This window comes from Trachinotus anak, unplaced genomic scaffold (assembly GCF_046630095.1).
Source record: "Trachinotus anak isolate AG129_WGS33_773 ecotype Australia unplaced genomic scaffold, CSIRO_AGI_Tana_v1 ptg000015l, whole genome shotgun sequence".
Lineage (NCBI taxonomy): Eukaryota > Metazoa > Chordata > Actinopteri > Carangiformes > Carangidae > Trachinotus > Trachinotus anak.
In genome coordinates, this window is record NW_027273866.1 from 11,309,775 (window position 1) to 11,330,513 (window position 20,739).

The window sequence follows — 20,739 nt, forward strand, 5'->3', positions numbered from 1 at the left end:
AACCTAATTCATGCAGGTCATTTGAGGGTACTGTTTGTAGGCCAATGCTGCCATCCAGTGGCCGAACTGAGGCAGAGCATGTTCAGAGGATTATAGTTTTCCTGCAGAGGTCAATTGAAGCCCAATTATAATCCCCTACTGAGTCCAACCCAGCCTTTCAACCTTAAAACACAAAATGCTAAATTCTGAATATGTAAAATGATGCATCAATTTGTGGCAGCACGTTGGTAACAATATTGTTGCTGCAGACAAGAGCTTTGGAACACAATACTAGCCTATATTTCAGAGCTTAATCATGTCTAGGGAAGACAAAATCTCCTCAGCTCCATGTCCTTTACACAGTAAAGGATCAGTCCCATGGTCCACCTCATCAGTGTGTCAATGTTAAATTAAAAAGACTGAAACAACTGAATCTCTCCAGAGCTTTGTTTGGTTTGATTCTTTCGTCAGTGCAACAGAGCATGCACAGGCAAATCATTCTTTATGTTCATACGTAATGAAATATTTAAAACACTTTAATGTGATTATTCATTTGCTTCTTCATTCAGTGGCTCTGCAGCCCTTTGTGGCTGATCTGTCTCCACGATGTTGATTAAGACCATCGGACTGCATCCGAGGTGCAGGGCCCAGATGAAGCTCCGGGTTTCTCTCGCACCTCCCGCGTTCATTAATAAACTAATTGGCCGTTTTGTTTCGCATTAGCGTTGTGTGTTCAGCTAATCTGTTCCATTAAATACTTGGAAAATTTCACCCCATTATAACGAGATGGGAAAAGTAGCAAGTCGCTGCGTTTGTGCCACCTGCATGAGAAGTGGGGTCGTTTAGCCACCTGTACGGCCCCGCTCCTCCACCGGCCTCCCTCTTCAGCATAAACAAACATCACCCATTTAACAGGGCCTGGAGAAACCTGCTCTTACTCTTAAACGTTTTTAAACAATTTTATGTAATGGCGTAAAACGGAGCCTGTATAAAAAAAAAAAAAAGAGTATAATGGTGTATTATGGCATATGAGTGGTATATTGACATTTTAGCAAAATAATGTAAAATGTTGTTAAAATATCATAAACGTGCTTGACCTACGTAAAACGACTTTTGCAGTGATTTAGCCCAGTAGGAGATAAAATCATTAAAATACTGGGTAAGTGTGTCTGTGACTGAGTATAGTCACGCTGTAGCGCTTTTTTTTTTTTTTTTTTCTTTATTTCATTTATGGGATGTGTGGTGCGTAACAGACGCACGCCGGGTGAATTATGCGTAATTTGTGAATCAGTGGATTCCTGGATCCCGATGCAGTCGGGTCCTCCCAAACTGCGTTATATTTGGCCTTTAAATCCTTCATGGCGTTCTGTCTCTGTCTCTGAATGTGAACAGGAACTGCTACTTCCTGGGAGAATAAGAGTCTGTTCTCCGAACATCAGGATGAGCGCCTCACTTGAGGACAGCTCCTCTTGTCACTGCCCGTGTCAGAAGTCATTGTGCATCTCAAATGCGGTCCTTTCACGACGAAGACAAAGGGCAGCTCCTACTTCAAACGCTTGTAATGAAAGCTAATGACTATTAGATGGAGTAGAGGGGCCTTCGCCTCTGCAAATAAAATGCAAAGGAGGATTTTTCTTTTTTTTAATTTTACAATCGCCTACCCTAAAACGCACGTTGGTCAAATGAAGTGCAGTCTCCCCAGTAGAGCTGGAGGTTATTGCTCTCCATGAGAACTTTCACACCTTCTCAGAGCTGCCTCACAATCTGACGGAGAAGACAGAGCTCAGCTGAACTCAGTCATATGACCAAAGACATTTAAATTTAGAGGGAAAAAATAAACTCAAGCTGTAGTCACAATGCTGGTTTGAATATTCAACTGAATAATATAGAGACTTTCAAGAATCATCTTGTAACAATAATAATAATGATAATACGTGTAACTTTTTAGTGCAACTTGAATCCAGTGATGTAGGTTTACATGATGGATTCATCACCAAGGAGTGATGACAAAGAGATAAAAATATCCTCATCAAACGGGAGCATTCAAAGAAATATGGATTCCATATAGAAAAGTATATCAAAACTCTTTATACTCAATTTTCAAACACTCATTTAAAATATCCAGGCTTAAACTACTCAAATGTGAAGATTAGTCAAATGGTTATCACAACTGTTGTTCAGACAAAGACAAGAATTTGAATGAGTCACCTCAGGTTGTGGGAAATTATAACTGGTATAATTAATATTTTACTTGTTTCTGATGTTTTATAAACTAAAGATTAATTGATGAATCAAGAAAAGAATTAATTGATAATGAAACTTACGGTTATTTGCAGCCCTGGTAGAGGGTAGTTTACCAGGACTGTCTCCTAAGATCAGGGTTTTTTTTTTTCTCTTCTTGACAATCAAAGAGAGTAAATATGGTTTTCATTACCAGTTAATCTGTTGAACACTTTGTTGATGAACTGATTACTCTTTTTTTTAAATCTTTCACAACTTTCAAGAGTCCAAGATGACATCTCAAGTTGCTTGTTTTGTCCCCCAAACCCTTCTAATGCCAGATTTTTAAGTTTACAATAATTAAAGACAAAGAAGAGCTGGAAACCCTCACATTTGAGAAGTTAAAACCAGCCAACCACCATTTTTTTGGGCTTTTCTCCTTGAAAAATGACTTAATTGCCGATTAATTTTCAGCTATTTGAATTTTAGCACCAGAAAATATGGAACAAGCCAGCAAAAATACAATACTGTCTAATTAGACAGTGTGAATGAAACAAAAAAAAAACCTATCATCTCTGCCAGCAAGACAAATTGTGTAAAGCGCAATAGAGTAAGAGTTGACTCAGAGCCACAAGTCAGGAGACAAATGAAGATGTAATAGTTGCCTTTCATAAGAAGCTTCAGCTCAGAGCCTGTGGAGAGTCTTAAAAAGCCCAGCCAGCACTGGCGTGTTTCCAGCCGTTAAGGTGCCCTGTGCTAATTGGGACGATGAGCCTGATGACCCCCACCTCCATCCTCCCCAGGACTCTCCAGGTTTTCCCAGGCCTCTGGTTGCTTCTTTCTGTCCCTCAATGGGATTACGTTGGGCTGTAGGGAGGAGAGGAGGGGGAGCTCTGATTCCCAGCTGATCACATCAGAAACGGCTCTCTGGGGTTTTTACACAAATTCTGCTCCTTCAGTGACGCTTCAGCCCTAATCAGGCCAAGCAGGGACGCCAGGACAGAGCAGGCAGGGGGTGGCGGACAAGAGACAGAGAAAGAGATCAACTCTGTTACTGTTTATTAAACTTCTCCCCTTGATACTGTTACCAGCCGCCTTCTCCCTTTTACAACACCTCTGCTGCCCACTGCTTTGAAGCTGTCTGTGATTTTTTTTTTTTGTTTGTTTTGCAGTTTGAGTTAAATTTAGCAGCAATGACAGAAGACAGTTAATTCATATGTCTTTGAAAAATTGGTGTGCAAATGTTCCAATATACACAACATTACAAACAGTTATTAGTTAAGAATGTAAGTGTAAGTTATAGTTGATCTGATTGGACTGAAATAACTTTGTGCATTTCACCTTTCTGCTCAGTTTCTGATCTGATGATGTTAACATTTTGATGGAGTCGATTGATTGAGTTGAGAGCCCTGTTGGTCCATACTTGTACCCTTATTCTGAAAAATATTTTATACAGGAAATAATTGAGCTCAAAAAAGAAGTAGAGCAACAGAAAGGGCAGGGAGTAGATTGGGTCATTCTGTGGGGGTGTATAGCTCAATAGCTGTAAATAGTTGGTCTAAATATTAAGGCACCACCAATTAGCTATATAATTTATCCAAAGTGTAAACTAGCAGATGGTTTCATGTGTATCTAGAGTGTTGTCCTGTTGATGAAACACATTCATAATCAACCCTTTCTTTGTGGCCGGTTGATTACAGATACCTTTTTGGTTTTTCTCATTTAATTTACAATGACTGTGGATCATCAAAGGAAAAAAGACATGACATAGACTTATAAATCTACTTTATATCTACTATACAATATTAGAAATCTGTGCCATCACATCTTCATTTACCTCTTGATTATCAGCTCTTCTGTTAAATCCTGCTGGAAACTAAAAGTACGCAACAGTACATTTATTACCACAAGATTTGAATGCAATAACATATTGCTAAAAGATTTCAGTATTAAGGAGATGGAAGCCACCACATCAGCCCTCTTTGTGTAATATGAGTTATCCACAGGACAGGACTTTCAGGTTGACCACCCCAATTAGCTGCTCTGATGGACTCATTTGCTACATCCCAATCCTTTCTACACACCGTCTTCTCCCCTGTTTTATCCCTCATGTCTGCCAGGCAGGCTTCAGCGGACAGCATGAGCCCCTTTCCGCCTGGAGGGAAGACGTCGAGTTTCAATAGAGCAGAGACAGGACACCTGCCGGCGGTGGGTGGGCATGTGGGAGACCTGTCTATTGAGAAGCAGTGAGAACAGACATATTGACCGTTTAAACAGATTAAACAGTGAGATCCAGCTCTCTGGCCCAGAGACAGACTGACCCCTACCACCCCGGGTTACAAATATCCCAGCTAATCCCTGAGCTGGTTATTTATTTGCTTAGCTAAAATCAGAGGGGAACCTGAGTCAGTCCCAGACTTAACGTTAGATCAAACCTGGGAGGAAATGTCTCCAACGTTTTAAAACTGGGCACAGATGGAGGAGCAATAAGCAGAGGTCAAAGGGCCATGATGATGATTTTGTTGGGATACGTTAGAGAGGAGGCTGAGTTTCTTTCTTTAAGCTAGATCAATTTCTGGAACTAATGTGCAGATTAATGCACACATTCAGTCAATATAACTTAAATCAAGGTTGAAAAAGTCTCATCTGATTGTTCAACAAACAGAAACTCATCACATTTTGTAGTTTCATTGTACTTCGATTATTGTTCACCTGATAAAGTTGCAAATGCTTTTATGAAATTTAGATTAAGTCAACTAAAATGATCTGTGCAATAGACAAAATTATTAGTATCCGTGCCTCTAATATTCAATGTAAACCTGAGTTTTATCTGTTTTTTTAAAAGGCACTCAAAGTGTGCTTTCAAATCTTCAAGATTTTTCTTAAACAAATGGCTAAATTGTTCAATTGTGTTCAAATTTGAACAAACACACTTGAGTGTAATTATTGAGAATCTAACAGTCAAAAACTGAGTTGATTGGCTTCTGTGTGGGTGTATTCTGATCGGATTTGGTTGACGATAACAAAACCCAGGGCTGTCAATAGATTTTAAATCAAATGTTTTTACCTGATCAGATTTCCCACCTGAAGCGTGTCCACACAGATCATCACAAACGAAACAAATGATAAATAACCAGCTCTTCTCACTGTGGTTGAATGAAGGAGTGCATCTAATTAAAAAATAGGTCTTAAAAGCCTTTAACGTGTAACAGCAGATTTTTAATTGTCTTGTGACAGAAAATGTCACATTTAAATGCTTCTGAGTGGCTGAATGAAAAGGAATGAACAGGACAAGGTTTTCATTAGTGTCATAAAATATATTTCTGAATATTTCATATACAAACACTGCACACATGAAGTGAATTCATCAAAGAGCAATAAATGTAGAAAATTAAATATATAACTATACATCTATTAAATATTCATAGGTGGAGTCGGGGCCTCCTTTCTCAGCAGTTATGTACAAAGAGTGTGTCTGAAAAGTCCAGTGGTGGTATGTTAGCAGTGGTCAGTGGAGTCATCAGACACGTCAATATCCACGTCGGAGTCGGAGAACTCCTCATCCTCGTCGCCTTCATCTCCGTGCCCCTGAGATCCCGGGCTTTTCGGCGGAGCAGCCAGGCCCAGTTTGGCCAGCTTGGCCTGCTGCTGTTCCAGACTCTGTTTGCGCCACTTGATGCGCCGGTTCTGGAACCAGACTTTGACCTAGAGGCAGAAAACAAGGTACACATTAGAAACATTGAAGTGTATTTTAAGGAATGTATGGAAATATGTTTCTGAGGATACACTTTAAATGTTCAAAATAACATTTCAGTATATATTTACATACTTGAGCCTCTGTGAGCTGCAGGGCGGAGGCCAGGAGGAACCTCTCTGATCCGACCATGTACTGCTGCCGTGCAAACTCCTTCTCCAGCCGGGACAGCTGCTCGCTGGTGAAGCTGGTGCGCATCCGTTTCGACTTCCCACCTTTGGTCTTGAACGAGTGCAGGCCTGCGTTGACTTTGGACATTGAAGCTGTGAAGCAGAAAGAGAGAGACATTTTAAATCACACTATCACGTAAATGTGATTTAATTTTTGACATTTTGTTTTGTTGGTTACAGTAAGTAATGACAGTAACTCAGTTTACCTTGTGCGTAAAATGCTCCACGACACGTTGACTGGTAGGTGAAAGGCGGGCAGCAGTAGATTGAATAGCCAGGTTGAGAGTGAACAGCTGAGTGCAACATGTTTGGTGAGTAGACGTAAGGTGCTGGTGCCATGGGTAAGCCTACATGTCCGGTGAGAGGCAGAACTGGGGCTGTTGGCTGATATTTCACTCCGCAATGAGAAGGACTCGTCCGGCCGCTGGTTGTATCCTCCGGCTTGGCGAGCAAAGCATCAATCGTGAAAGATTTTCCACTGGGAGGCTTCGTTGACGACGCGCACTGGCTCCCCTGATACTGCGGGAACAGCGATGCTGGTGCGTAATTACGCACAGAGTATCCATAAGCTCCGACGGGTCTGTTCGGTAACTGCATTCTGTCAGATGTGCTCTTCAAAAAGTGGAAAAGTAAGATCTCGATGGTCTTTGTAGAAAACAAGTTGTTGCTCCAAGTGCAGCGAGAAAGTGAATGCTGCTCCTCTGCAGAGGGCCCTCATTTATACTCCACCCGGACATGGAGGTGTCAACAGCCCCCCATCGATCCTTTGTCTTTCTAAGTAGCAGATGAGAGAAACGAACATCCCGACAACGTATCCAATTAATTGGTGGAGTAGTACAAGCTGGGATTGTCAAACATCCTAACCCTTTGAATGACAAGGCTTTTGAAGAGTGGTGGGGGCAGGGAAGTCAAGAGATTTACTGGGCTACAAATTCTTGCATGGTTCTTAAGTCCAAATGTAATCATTACCGCTGGGAGAGCCTTGATGTTACCAAATCATCTTATTTGGAGCCTTTTAAGTCCCGGCTGCCCGACAGATGCTCTAAGCAGCGTAACAAGTCGCTTCACAATTGGACGCTGACTTAAAGTTGTACGATTTACAGAGAATCTACTGTGTTGGTTTAATTAATTTGATTAACTCCCCATTTTGATTCCAAACGCATTTTTGAATTCTCTAATTTAGCCACAGGCTATTGGAGGTTTTCATTTGTATTTGTCTCAGGCTGTTGTAAGTCAAGAATCACCTCCGTGTGTAAACAGTCCATAATCTTTTTCCTGTATAAAATGAATGCGCTCTATTCCCAAAGTGTGTCTTTTAACAGCAGCGGTGTCGCTCTTAAAACTGAATAACTGCCCTGAGTAATTGAGGCGTCAAATTCAGCGGGTCAGGTGTGGTGACAGAGTGGTGCTGCTGGTTTTACCAAGCTGCAACTCCACTAATCTCACTCACTGCGTTAATCCACAGGTTGATCCGTCCCATCCTTTGAAAGTGGCTGCTCTGACTGGGAAAGGTTGATTCCTAAAACAATCTAAGTTGGTCTAAAGCCTTAAATCTGAGGGTGGATTTAATTATTGTGCTTAAAGACAAAATGTCTCGTAGGTTAAACAAAAGTCAGTCTCATTAGGTGACTCACGTAAATTGGACTTGGACAAGAAACCATTATTATGACTGATTATGCAGGAAACAATATCACGAAACTTTTTTTTCTTTGATCGGTTTCTCGGGGGTTTGAAGATGAAGAGCTGTGCGGCTCCTTTGAAGGAAGTGATTTGCTTTCTTACACTACCCGAGGACAAAGACTGTCTCTCTTTCAACTTGGATTATTGCCAGCTCTGCAAACTTTCCAGGCTCATTTCCATCATTTGAAAGTGGCAGAGAGCGTCTCCAGAGCCTTAAGTAACTGTTAAAACACATTTAAACACCGAAGTGAACCGCTCGTTCCCTTTGACCTCGGTGCGTTTTATTTATTCTCCTTCGCTGACACTAGAATGTCTAATGAAGAGGGCAAACACAGACTTTCTCGACTCGGCCTGAACAATAAGGATGCTTCTTCTGATGCCTCCACAACCGGACCACCCACCCCAGGACCGATGTTTACTGGCGTGACCTGCAGAAAATCTCTGTCCTGACAAGTCATTTAATTCACATCTACTCTTGAAATCTTTCTTTTTAATCAGTACAGTTTGGTGAAACTGTCCCATCATATCAAAAAGGTTAGAAAACTGTTGAAATAAGTGAAAGTAAAAGAAGTGGAAGTTTCCAGTCCTGTCAGACTAAACATGATACTTTAATAGTCCAGGTTGATACTTAGAGCAAAAACCACTGGTTCCTGTTTGTTGAATGTGTGTTTCCCAGTCTTATGAAAGTAAATTAGAGCTTATGTTCAATTTTCACATTTTTAGATGTTTTATAGACTATACAATTAATCAGCAACGACAATAATTCTTAGCTGCAACCCTAGTTTTCATTTCAAGTGGGGAAGACTAAATAGAGGCATGTTGTTGCTGTTTTCAGTTAAGTTCTCCCCCTTGCTTCTGCCTGCACATCTGAAATTCACTGACTTCGTATCAGGAGTGAAACCCCCAGAAGCTGCACCTCTGTGTCCTCTAATGACAGAGCTGCTGTGTTGCTGCAGTAATGGCAGCATGCCCTTCTTGTGTATTGGAGCCAGACAAGGAATACGCGGATCATTGTCCCAGAGAGTCCTCTTTTCATAGTCATGGCCTGAGAGGAGAAAGAGCACTGAAGAGCTGCTCTCTAATAGCCCTATGGGCCATCCTTCCCAAATGCGCCTCTCACCAAAAGCTTGAAACTCCTCATCAGCACTCATTCATTCAGTATCTGTAGGTTAGTTACATGTTCAGACCAAGATGGTAGCTCAATTTTTGCCACTGTTTAACTTCACATACAGTGAAACATCTCAGTTTTCCAAATATCCCATTTTTCCTAGAGCAACTCTCTGCATGAGCCAAACCTCAGTTTGAAAAATCAGCTGCAAAAACCAGTTGGCTTTCCACATTTAACACACCAAAATGAAAATAGATAATATGAATAAACATAAAAAGGTTGATATTATAGGACACAGAAAACTTTGAATGGCAAACAGCTGAACCAAAAAGTTCTGCCCTGGCTTCCTAGATATCTTATCTGATGTCATATATTCAGCACAAGGGAAAAAGAAAAAGATCTTTTTAGCAGCTTTAATAGATGTGAGTTAATGTTCAGTGTTGTAATATGTTTTCAAGCAAGCATGCAGTGCCTCTTCTAAAAAACAGTAGTAGTCTGTCAATGACAGGGAATCACTTAGATTCTCAGTTCACCTGTGATGCAGTCAGCAGTAAAAGTAGCTGTGAAAAATACTGATACATGTGCTGTTTTCAAGAATTGACTTGATTGATAGCATTATTAGAAAAGTGCATTTGAAACTAGTATGGTATTTGTTATGCACGATGGCCCTTTAATTTTGTTGCATGTGTTACAATATATTAAGGTTATATTTTTGGATCATACTGATGAATCAACATGTTGTCAGCATTTTAATGTTGCAAATGGATCCGTTTGGGCTAAATTCAACTATGTCATATGCTTGATAGACATATACTGAGTGTAATCTATTACATCCATCAGATTTTATAAGGTTTTGAAATGAAGATTCAAGATTTTGATTAAGATTTTGATGTGAAAAGTAACTTGTGACTGTACCAATTATGTAAATGTAGTGGAGTCTAAAGTACAATGTCTCCCAACAACAGATTCAACAGTCGCGAGCTTTAATTTTTCGATAAAAGTAATTTATTAAGAGGAGAGATTAAAATCCTGATCTCCAAACTATAGATGCTGCAAATATTCCTGTATGCCAGGAGATATGAAATATTACAGAGAAGTGAGAGCTACAGTATGTAGTAGTAGTATCTTACTCTCTGTCCTGTCTCACCTTGTAGCTCAGTTCACACATGATTGAATGAAACAAAAGCATGGAGAAACACCGTCATCATTATTATTATTGAGGTGAAAGGGGATCGTTTTCTCACCTGCCCGACACATTTAACAGGCACTGTAATCTTGGCCTTTCCTGTCCACGCACATCCATCGCTAATGAGTTTATGAAGCCATTTACAGAACGATCCAGAACGGCCTGCCTCTGTCACCTTGCTGCAGGGACTGAGGGGTCATTACTGGGACCTGTTGGGCCTTGGCCCTCACCTTGACTATGAATGGAGTCCAGTAAAAGGGCAGGTATGCTCTGTCTGGCTCCAATACACATCCAGGCAGATAAATCTGTGCTTGTGTTTTTATTCAGCTGCTTGAGGAGCCTGATTTGACCTTAAGTTACAACTGATACACTTGCTCACACTTTTTAAGAGAACTTGTCTTTTCCTTCTTGCAGTGTTTTTCTTTGGTTTCTGGAGATTTCCTAATCTGCCAGGATGTGCAAAAATTATCAGCTTCAGTGTGTGAACATCCTGGGATACACTTTTTGTAAATGAAATATTACCTACAAATGTGCATTTTGAAACAACTACTGTTGGTGCCCTACCTCTTTCCCATCACTTTGTTTCACTACTATTTTTTTCTTGCATGGCTCAATGACTTCATTGATAAAAAGTAAAAAAAAAACAGTTTGCAAGGCATTGTTTCTCTTAAGATGTTGTCTCATCTGTACAATCAGTTGCATTATCACAGAAAGGTACAGATAAAGATAAATCTTAAGGACAAACTTCATACAAAAGGTTATGGTGAATAATTTGTAAAATACTTCTTATTTATCAGTTTACATTTAATCTTTTCTGACAATTTATAAGCAGTTTTGAACATGAAAGTGACAATATTTCATTTACAAATGCATTAAGTTTAATTTGTGCATCACTTTTCTCGATCAATACGTCAATTTTTGTGTCTGTAACAATGTTGACAAATACACACTCAAGGATACATGAATACGAAATGTAAAATATGAAATAAAATCTGATGAAAAATAAGGAACCTTTCAGATATTTGAAAAAAGAGCATTTACAGACAGGACTAGAGGCAACAGGCATCATTTAGATTTATATTTCATTTTTTACATTTTCTACACATCTTAGTTGTTATGCACTGTTTAGGCACCAATTATGATTACCGGTATGTTTCTGACTTTTGCCATTTAAGACCTCAACATTAAGAGAATGATAACTCAGTATTATGTAGGAAAATGTGTGTAGTGTATAGACATTAGTTTGTCTACACTCATCATTTGGTTTAGAAATGTTTCATTTGATTACTGAGGTGAACTATATGTGGTAAAAAGAAAAATGTTCCTAATTATTAGTTTAGATAAATCAATAATAATATTCATCAAAAGCCCAGTGCAGCCTTCTATTCTTGCCAAGAATAAAGTGAATTTCGAATTTGGCACTGAGAGAAAAATAATTATATGGCTTTCATGTTTATTCTCACTTTATTTTACCATGATAACTCGCAAATGATTCTTATTTCCTGGACACACAGTATGTACTAAACTAACAATAGACAAAAAAGCACATCGAAAAACACTGAAATGCCAACATATGTACCCAGCTGTAACTTTTCATTAGTGGCTCCACAATATTGTACTGTATATGCAGAATTTCTGCTCATAGGGATATTATATGATTTTGTGACATTGTTTTCAGATCAGTGTTACATACAAAATACATGCCATTTTAATAGAAAACATCACAATGTTAAAAGAATGATGTCAAATGAGTATTAAAATCAGGGCTTTTAAAAAATAATTTCAGCCAAGTCAAAGGCAGGTCTCAAGTCTTGTCCTAGCAAGTCTCTAGTCAGTTCTCAAGTCCTTCTGTGGACGTGTCCAAATTGAGGGACATGTCTTTATAAGGTCCTTTGTCTCTTTCAGTGCTCTTCATTATGATAATGAGGCATTTTGACCTTTTGCTGTTAAAGTCTTGTTTTTACATAAGTGACCAGTCTCAGTCTCAATTCATAGACCAAATAATTACAAACTAAGCCCTGATGGAGGTTGTGCAGGGTCCTACTCTATTTTTGTTGTAGTTTATTGTTTGAATGGGGTGTCGTGTACTGTGGCTGCATGTGTTTCATTTCTCTGTTAACGAGTGAAACTTGAAACTGAAACACAATCAGCTAAATGGTAAAAATGTGAAATGAACTGACTAATTCCACCACTAAAAACTGCAACTTTTGCAAATCCCTATGCAGATTCTGTGTGTTTTTCATTTACATGTGTGGCAGGAGGGAGGACCTCCAGCCACTGCAGCTCCAGCTATGCACCATTAGCATCGACACCAGTGCTGTTAGGTGCTGCTGTATGAGCTGCTGTGCTCTGGGCTCAGAGTGGCCACTTAAGGCACAGAAAGTCCTCCATCCATTCATAAAAATGACTGTCCATGTCATTAACAACTTAATGAGGGATTAACTTTCCTTCTGAACAGTATCTGTTGACTGACATGACCGTCCTGTCCTGGGAACAGAGCATGTGTGTATTCGGCCTGTCTGACACTACAAACAGGCCTCCACACCACCGGGCTGTGGAGAGAGTCTGACCCACTATAAAGGCCTGATTCATACAGAACATGATCATGTATCACATCAGAATGGAGCTGAGCAATTAGTTAATTAACTGATTAGCCAATCCAAAGAAAAAGAATTGGTATATATTCTGATAATCAAGCAAGCAAGAATAGTGAAACTGCCATTTCCAGATGATGGCCTGCTTTTCTCTGTCACATATCAGTGAAAACTCAATATTTTTAGATATTTTGAAGTTTTGAACATTTGAAAACGTCATGTGTGGCTTTGTGAGGTCGTGATAGGTGTTTTTGACAATATTGTGATGTTTCATAGACTAGACATAGACTAAAAGCTGTCTATTGTCAACACAAACATACACTTCATTTATACAAATTATTATTAAAGTTTTACATTTGGCAAAGAGATATATCAGTGAAATGCAGACTGAACACTCTGAGCAGTGACAGTATGTTAACCTTTCAAAATACACCATCATACTTTTAGATGTCTATCAGATCTGTACCGGACTCAGTCTTCACACAACCTTGACAAATTATAAATAGTTTGAAAGCTGTAAGTCTCCTGATTCTGACCAGAATTGGTTGCAATTTGTGGCTATGTCTGTTTTACACACAAAGGTCTGACTACGGGCTTTATATTCCCTTTTTATGACAAAAACTAGGCGAGGTGAAAAAACATTTCCACCCTGTTTGTGCCCGTGTAACTGTAGTTCAGTATCTTTCTCTCTAATTCTGGCTCTATGATTGTGAAATTTAAAGATTGACCTTTCAAAGGAGACCAATATCTCAATAACAATTTGATGGATTTCCAGCATCACAGAGCTGCTAGCATGGACTCTTGTCTCTCAGATGATGGAGTGGATTAGTGGAAGTTTAGATTCTGAAGGGTTGTACATCAAATCCTGTAAGTTCTGAAAGAGTATCTACACAGTGGATGATAGCTCCCAAACTTCATTAGACTGAACAGGAAATGTTCAACCCTTTTGCCCAGCGAAGACCCAGTGGTGTCAAAATGTTGCCTGTTGAAGCAATAGTTAGATAGTTTGGGAAACATGCTTAACTACTTTCTTACTGATAGTCAGATGTTCAGATTGAGACCACGCTCACCAACCAGCAGCCGGTTAGCTTCACCATGACTTGATGTTTTTACACTCTGATTTTTGTACAGACTAAACAAACAAGATGAAATCTCTTAGTGACCTTCAGATGGTGCTGGTGGGCAGAGCCAGGCTCGCTGTTCCCCCTGGTTTCAAAAGCTTATGCATGAGTTCATCATCATTTTTTTAATGGTCACTGTCAGACTCAACTGACAATGTAGTGCAAGAAAAAGTCAAAGGTCAGCTGCTAATTCCAGATGGATTTCATGAATTGTGACACTAAATTCCTAGAAAGTTTTTACTTGTCAGCAGATGTCTAATTCTTTTACTCGTGTGTTGTTCAGGTACGATGGCCATAGGCTTTTTCATAAATCCATAAAATGTAGACGTCATGTAGACATTTCACATCGTAGTCGCTCTCTAAAGCTGCTTTATGAAACCAATCATTGCAGTGTTTTAAAGGAGCCACTTCCCAGGTGCTGTGAGGGCTCTGTGGAGACCCCCCCCCCTCCCTTTAATGGAGGTGAGAATTGGCGGGTTGGACTTTAACACTTGACCTCTGTTTACACTTCCTGTGGGTGTCATGGCTTGTCCATAAAGTGCTGCTTGCAGGGCTCTGCTGCATTGAAAGGAGACAGAGAAAGCGGCCGAGCACCCCGGCGCTGCGAGCTGAATGCACTGCTGCTCCTGGGCTGTGATTATTAGGACAGGCCATTTCCTCTCTTCACATTCTCTGTTTGCTTATATTACTGCCACACTTCCTCGACCCCCCACACTCACCTCCTCAGGCCTTTTATAGGAAAATGATGACAAACCTGCATATTCAACCTGACTGCTGCTCTCAGCCTCAGTTGGGTTTGTCATGGGGATTAATGGATATTGTCAGTCAGAAATGGACTGAAAATAAAGTTTCTTTCACTGTAACTCTCCTGTATTCTGTGCCATTTTTTACCAGAAGTATAATTTGATCATATTAACTGAACGCCTGTTTCAGATGCATACATGCAGATACGTATATCATCCCAGAAGGCATGATGTTCACTCTAAACTGAGGTACATTTGCCAAGTCTCCCTCTAAACATTGCCGCAGCAGATGGGTATCAATTACAATGACCAAAGATGAAATTTATTTTAGCACCATAATGGGTTATGGTGTTGAAAATACCAGAAAAATTGTTGAAGTGATCATACATGTGCTGTGTTCCAGCCGTTCTGGTTTCACTGTGCTCTCACTGTGAAGACACCTGCTGTCCTCTCAGCTGCAGGTGGCGGGAAAATATTCAAGCAACAGCGAAACTACAGAAAAGATAAATATATATATATATGTTCCTATCTTGAGAGAGAGATTAACTGGAGAGGGACATAAATAACAAGCTACCTGTGGAGAATACAAATTGTGGCTGTAATGGAATTCATCTGGGTCACAGTGTTGCATTCATAAATGTATTTGCAAAGATAAGCTGCTTGTATCACAGTCAGTAATATAATAAGAATAATTTGCAGTTTAAGCACAATGATGTGCTGCCTTCATTCTGGTCACCCAGAATGGACAAGAGTCGCCTCAAGGCTTTATTCATGCTGGCACATGTTACTAGAAAGTGTCTAAGGTTGTCTAACGCCTATTTTTCTGTCGGTAGCGACTTACCCTGAGCTTAGAGATTAGACAAAATCCTGTCAGCAGTATGCTTTGTGTAAAACTTTAATAATAATTTGTATAAATGAAGTGTGTGTTTCTGTTGAAACTAGACAGTTTTTAGAGGCACGATAAGGCAATTGTCTATATCGCCCTCATTGTCAACAATCCCATAAAAGACCCTCATTACTTTCTGAGAGTCCTAAACTGTCTGTGGCACTCAGTCCCAAAACCCATTTATTCCTACTTAAACACATACTTTCACTTGTAGACTCATCAATTTCTTAAAACAGGTGGCCCCTGTGGTTTCAAGCAAACATTATTCAAACAGGAGGAAACAGTGCATTTGATGGGGACTATTTTCAGTCCCAGAATGATATACATTTGATGTGTACCTTTAAATTTAGTGTTATCAACTTCATATGTCATTTTCTGTTGTATGTATAGTGTTTGTTTAATTAATTCTATGCTACTTTAATTTTTTTAAAAAGTGTGATTCTGCTCTTCTTCTCTTTAAGTGTGATTTTTCTTAAGTTTTTTTTTTCTGGTCTTAGCATTCACTCCTCTCTGCAGTGATGAGGTTTACAGTCGTCCCACCTTGGCTGTAGTCTATTGTGAGTGTCCATGTTACACTGAGACAATCAGAGCCTCCAACAGCAGATCAAAGCAGCTGTCTCCCTGGAGAAAAGCCAAACAAAGACAGATATTCTGACTTTGTGGGCTGTGATGGACTCTGAGTGGAGGCTGAGAGTTGGGAACAATAATTAGCGCAGACAGCCCACCTAAAGGCACATTACACCTCACTTCCCTGTCTTTTAACTTATGCAAAGAGTGAGGAACACAGTAGCTAATTTAGTGTTTTTACAAGAGCAGACTGAGCACTTCAATCAGGACCACACACAGGCCGACAGGTAGACTCCAGCTCTACTGAGCATCTGGTGACATCTGGTGGACGAAAGAGGTAGAGACGGTTCAAAGAGGATAAATCTGAACATGCACCACTTGATATTGTTATTTCTTAATCCAAAGATGCTCCGAGGCTTTTAAGATGATTCAAATAGTAATAAGAATCATCAATTTTTTTTCTAAAACACCTACAAATACCTTCAGAAAAACTTCCATATCCAGACAAAGATATCCACCGGTGTCTACGGGAAAAATATAGAGTGAAAGTGAAAAATACACCTGAAAAAACAGTCTGTAAATCAGATCAATTCTCTGATGCTGGCATGACTGTCAAAATTTAGACAAGCAAGATATATTCTTAACTCTAATTAAAAAAGTTACTTAGTTAAGTGTGTAGAGTATTTATGTGATTATAAAATATTTCCTATTTTTCTGAGAGTATAAATTGTTTGTAGAAAAGTGAAACAATGCTGGTGACAGTGGGGTCAGTCTGTAATGCTTTGATTTGTTCCATTAAGAGGCCAACTTTCACAATTAACTAAATCATCTGTGTGAAATAAAATGCTGATGTCCTAAATCTTTCTCCAGCTTAACAAAAAAGAAAAAAAGAAAATCAAAATTGTTATGTTTCATAGTCCATAAAAACATAAAAACAGCTTGGCTCCTGTTTTTTACATTGTCATTCCTGATCTACCCACATGATGGCGCCAGAGAAAAGACCTTTCAAATCCAACATGTAACTTACAAAGCTGGAGCCAGTTTCACAACAAAATAGATTTTGATTATAGCTTTGATAAAATAAGATTGACATTTAAATTCATATGAAGTTGCCCAGTTCTTGTAAGGTTTGCTTAATTCGCCTCAAACCTCTGAGCTCCCTTCACTTCAGAAAAATGTGTTTGTCTTCTGGAAGAGTTCAGAAGGTTTGGAGACATTTTAGAGAAGAGTGCAGTAGCATAAAATCTCAGTGCAGTGCAGAGCCAAGATGTTGTGGCTTGTTAGTGTGGCAGGGCTCAGTCCTTCTGCTAACTCATCAGTCAGGTTCAGGACAGTTTCCACACTAAAACAACCGATGATGTTCTCATCACTGTATCCATCAAACAGGTTACTGTGCTCTCTATAAACTAATTATCTCCTTGCTGCTTGTTCTACAACCTTGTTAGCAAACCACAAATTATGAGAGACGGGTTCCTTACGCATAGTCTCACCACCACTGTATGTGGGTCATGTTATGTTGTCATGTTGTCGTACACACCACAGGTACTCTATATGGAGCATTTTAGAGCACCTTTCTACATGCATTTGCATATTAATGAGAGAAAATAGATTTTTTTAAGCATCTGTTTGAATTCTTGATGCAAACCTATTAATACTTTGATGTGTTTTTTCTATGTTCTGCCACAGCTGGATATAAATTAATCCAGTTGCCTCTTGGTGTCACTGGTCAGCAAGTGTCAGTGATGGTTACCTTGGAAACAGGGCCACATTCACCCTACAAATTTTTTTTTTTCCAGTTTAATTTGATTTGTATTAGTTTTAGTTTAGAATTATATTTTTCTCTACAAAGGCTGTAAACAGGAGTATATCACACAAAATAACATCTTACAAGCTGCACTTGGCAGCAGTCTGATTTACCACACTTGACAACAGAAATGTGTTTAAGACTGAAGTACAGACTGAAGTAAACTAACTGCATTTCTTAAATAGATTTTGATGTAGCAAACAGCACAGGTGTTTCTGTTAATCTTTTATTATACTTTTACATTGTTGTTGTGCAATTGTTTGATTATCCTGTATAATCAACAGATAAACATGTAATAAATGGCTAATAACACACTATGATCAAAGACAAGCAGTTAAATTGGTCAACAACAACATATTTTATATTATTACAAGTGTGTTTTAGTATATTGTCATTCATTCATTCTCTTATAACAACAAATACACTAATGTAGGCTACACTTGCACACTGCTTATGCTGCAGCTACATTACAGTGTGTCACAACAATTTATTATGTTTGCTACACACAAGAAGATAGTAAATTAATATTTTCATTAACTAAAATAAGGCTATTATATATTCACCTATGGGCCTTCTTTAAAACTTACTATCATTATTGAATACATGCATAATTCTCTAAGACTGGACTGGGCTTCTTACATCTTTAAGAAAAAAGTGTCAGAGCTGCCACCATTTTTGTAGTCCCATTTTTCGTTGTATCCAACTTGTGGTCCCACAAATGGCCAACAGGTGGCATCATACTATAAATAAATAATCAGGCAAGGCACTACTGCAGCACCTATCACATACAGCTTTATGAATGTAGGTGTTTTTTTGTTTGTTTGTTTTTTTTTTTTGTTTGTTTTCTTAAATAGAAATTTCAAGTTTAGAATTTTTTTTATTCATTTGACAAAAATGTGTTATTTTGTTATGTTGTGGTCACTTAGAGGATGTTGAGTTGGTACAGTATTTGAGACAGTGTGTGTACTGTGATCCTGCTGTGAAATAATGAGATCATATTTTTATGGTAACTAACTGAGTGACTGTGTGCACTCTTAATACTCAGAGGAGGTGTCCTCTGCCCTTAAACGCTCCACTCTGGGACACTGACAAATTGGCAGCAGCTTTTAAAGAATAAAATTATACGTGAACAGGAAGTTTAACCCCTGCAGAGAAGAATGACATTAAAACCAATTAATCCACTATTAATAAAGAATCAATCAGTGGGGACATGATAGTCAAGTGCGGCTAATTGTTTAGTTTATGAACATTTAATAACGTTACCTTTGAAATTTATTAACTTTTAATCCCTGACCTCATCCATGATTAATAACTCTCTGTCTGATCCTTTAGAAATGAGGCCCAGCACTGCATCTGACAGATGGGCAAGCCCAACTGCTGCCAACTGCTTCCCATAGAATATTCAACATGTACGTAACATGCATCCACACAGACACACGTGCCTATCACTCAAATTAGCAGTCAAACAAAGAGGCCGTCTCACTGCCACAAGGGCTTATTTACAGACAGGATGTCACTCTTTTCTATAAGTTCATTAGCAAGATGGAGACACAAAAATCATTTACATAAGAAAAGCAGGTACAATAGAGTGAGAGCTACTCAAAGTCAGAGCACTAACTCATCTCTGACTGTATTGTATACTAAATGGTTTAAAACACACCGTCTTCATGTATGTTCAGATATTGAATATGATTACAGTTTTGATACACTGTGTCATAAATCATGCATTAACTGTTTATACACCAGTTACAGCTGCTTCATAGGTGGAATTATGATTATTGACAAGTGCATTAAGTACATTCACACACAAAAATGTCCCTATAGCTTCTTGTAATTACATTATAATGTGCTATTATGTATTATGGTGTGTATTAAGCATATGTAATTTATCATGTAATTTATCTGCTCACATAATAACTGTTGTTTGGTACAGCTGTGAGGATATTTCTTCTACAAAGTTGAGCAGAATTTAATCTCCTCTTGTTCGACCTTATCGTTTTTATTTGCATCAATTTGCATATTTTCTGATGGCTGTGTTTAGTTTGTTCTGCTTTTCTTGGCTCCATTGGCTCTGTACTAAACTGTTCTTGTTGTACTTTTATCATTATCAAAGACAAGACTGGGGAAAGATAGTATATAAACTGCATACTAATGCAGATAAATAGGGGGAATTATAATAAAAAGTTACTGCTACAGTAAGTTTATTATTTTAATGTAAAAAATTTACATTTCAGTTATTTGCCACAACAATATATTGAAAAGTGAAAACATGGTAAAAAAAAAAAAAAGTTATAAAAAAAATGTGTAATAAATATATATACACAGTTTCATGATTATCGAGGGGCAGTTCATTCTCCCTCTCTTGTCTCTCTGAAACCTTCAGAAAATGGTGACTTGAATGTTTTGCTGAGCTCCCGGTTATAAAACTGTAACTACAGCTGATGGTGGTGATCTGAGTCTGAGCTCCCAGCATGCAGGCTGCATAGATTAAGATCAGCTAATTCAAGGCTTTAAACAGCTGAGTGTATTCATACACAAATTCTCACAATGAGGCTGTTTTTGTCAGTTTGGAGCTGCTACACTTAACAGGCTGCTAAACACAAATGCACCAAACCCCGTCTCACATTTGTAAATTTACAGCACAGTGAGCCGGGCGGAGATGTGACCACATATGTACATTTGAAGAGGGATGAAATGTTCATGACACTGAAATAGTGACAACTCTCTCTAACAGCTCAACCACCTACACAATCTGTAGGCCTCAAACACCTACCACAGTAGTTGTCTTGAGTTTATGCAGTAATATTTATTCAAAAGTCATCAAGTCAGTTTTATTTATGTATCCCAGGATGATATGGTTGGCTAAACCTGTTACATTTCAATATCAACTGGTTTAATGACATATTTATTTACTTCATCTGGTTGTT

The 20,739-nt window shown here is 38.8% G+C and overlaps 1 protein-coding gene across 1 annotated transcript; it reads right to left on the minus strand.

Moving 5' to 3' along the window:
* Nucleotides 1–52: 52 nt before the first annotated feature.
* On the minus strand, nucleotides 53–10,648 carry noto (notochord homeobox). Its single transcript, XM_071498841.1, has 3 exons — nucleotides 6,330–10,648; nucleotides 6,029–6,216; nucleotides 53–5,904 (listed from the first exon to the last, which is right to left on the minus strand). The coding sequence occupies exons 1-3, from the start codon at nucleotides 6,718–6,720 to the stop codon at nucleotides 5,698–5,700; spliced, it is 786 nt and encodes a 261-aa protein (XP_071354942.1). The 5' UTR covers nucleotides 6,721–10,648; the 3' UTR covers nucleotides 53–5,697.
* Nucleotides 10,649–20,739: the final 10,091 nt, after the last annotated feature.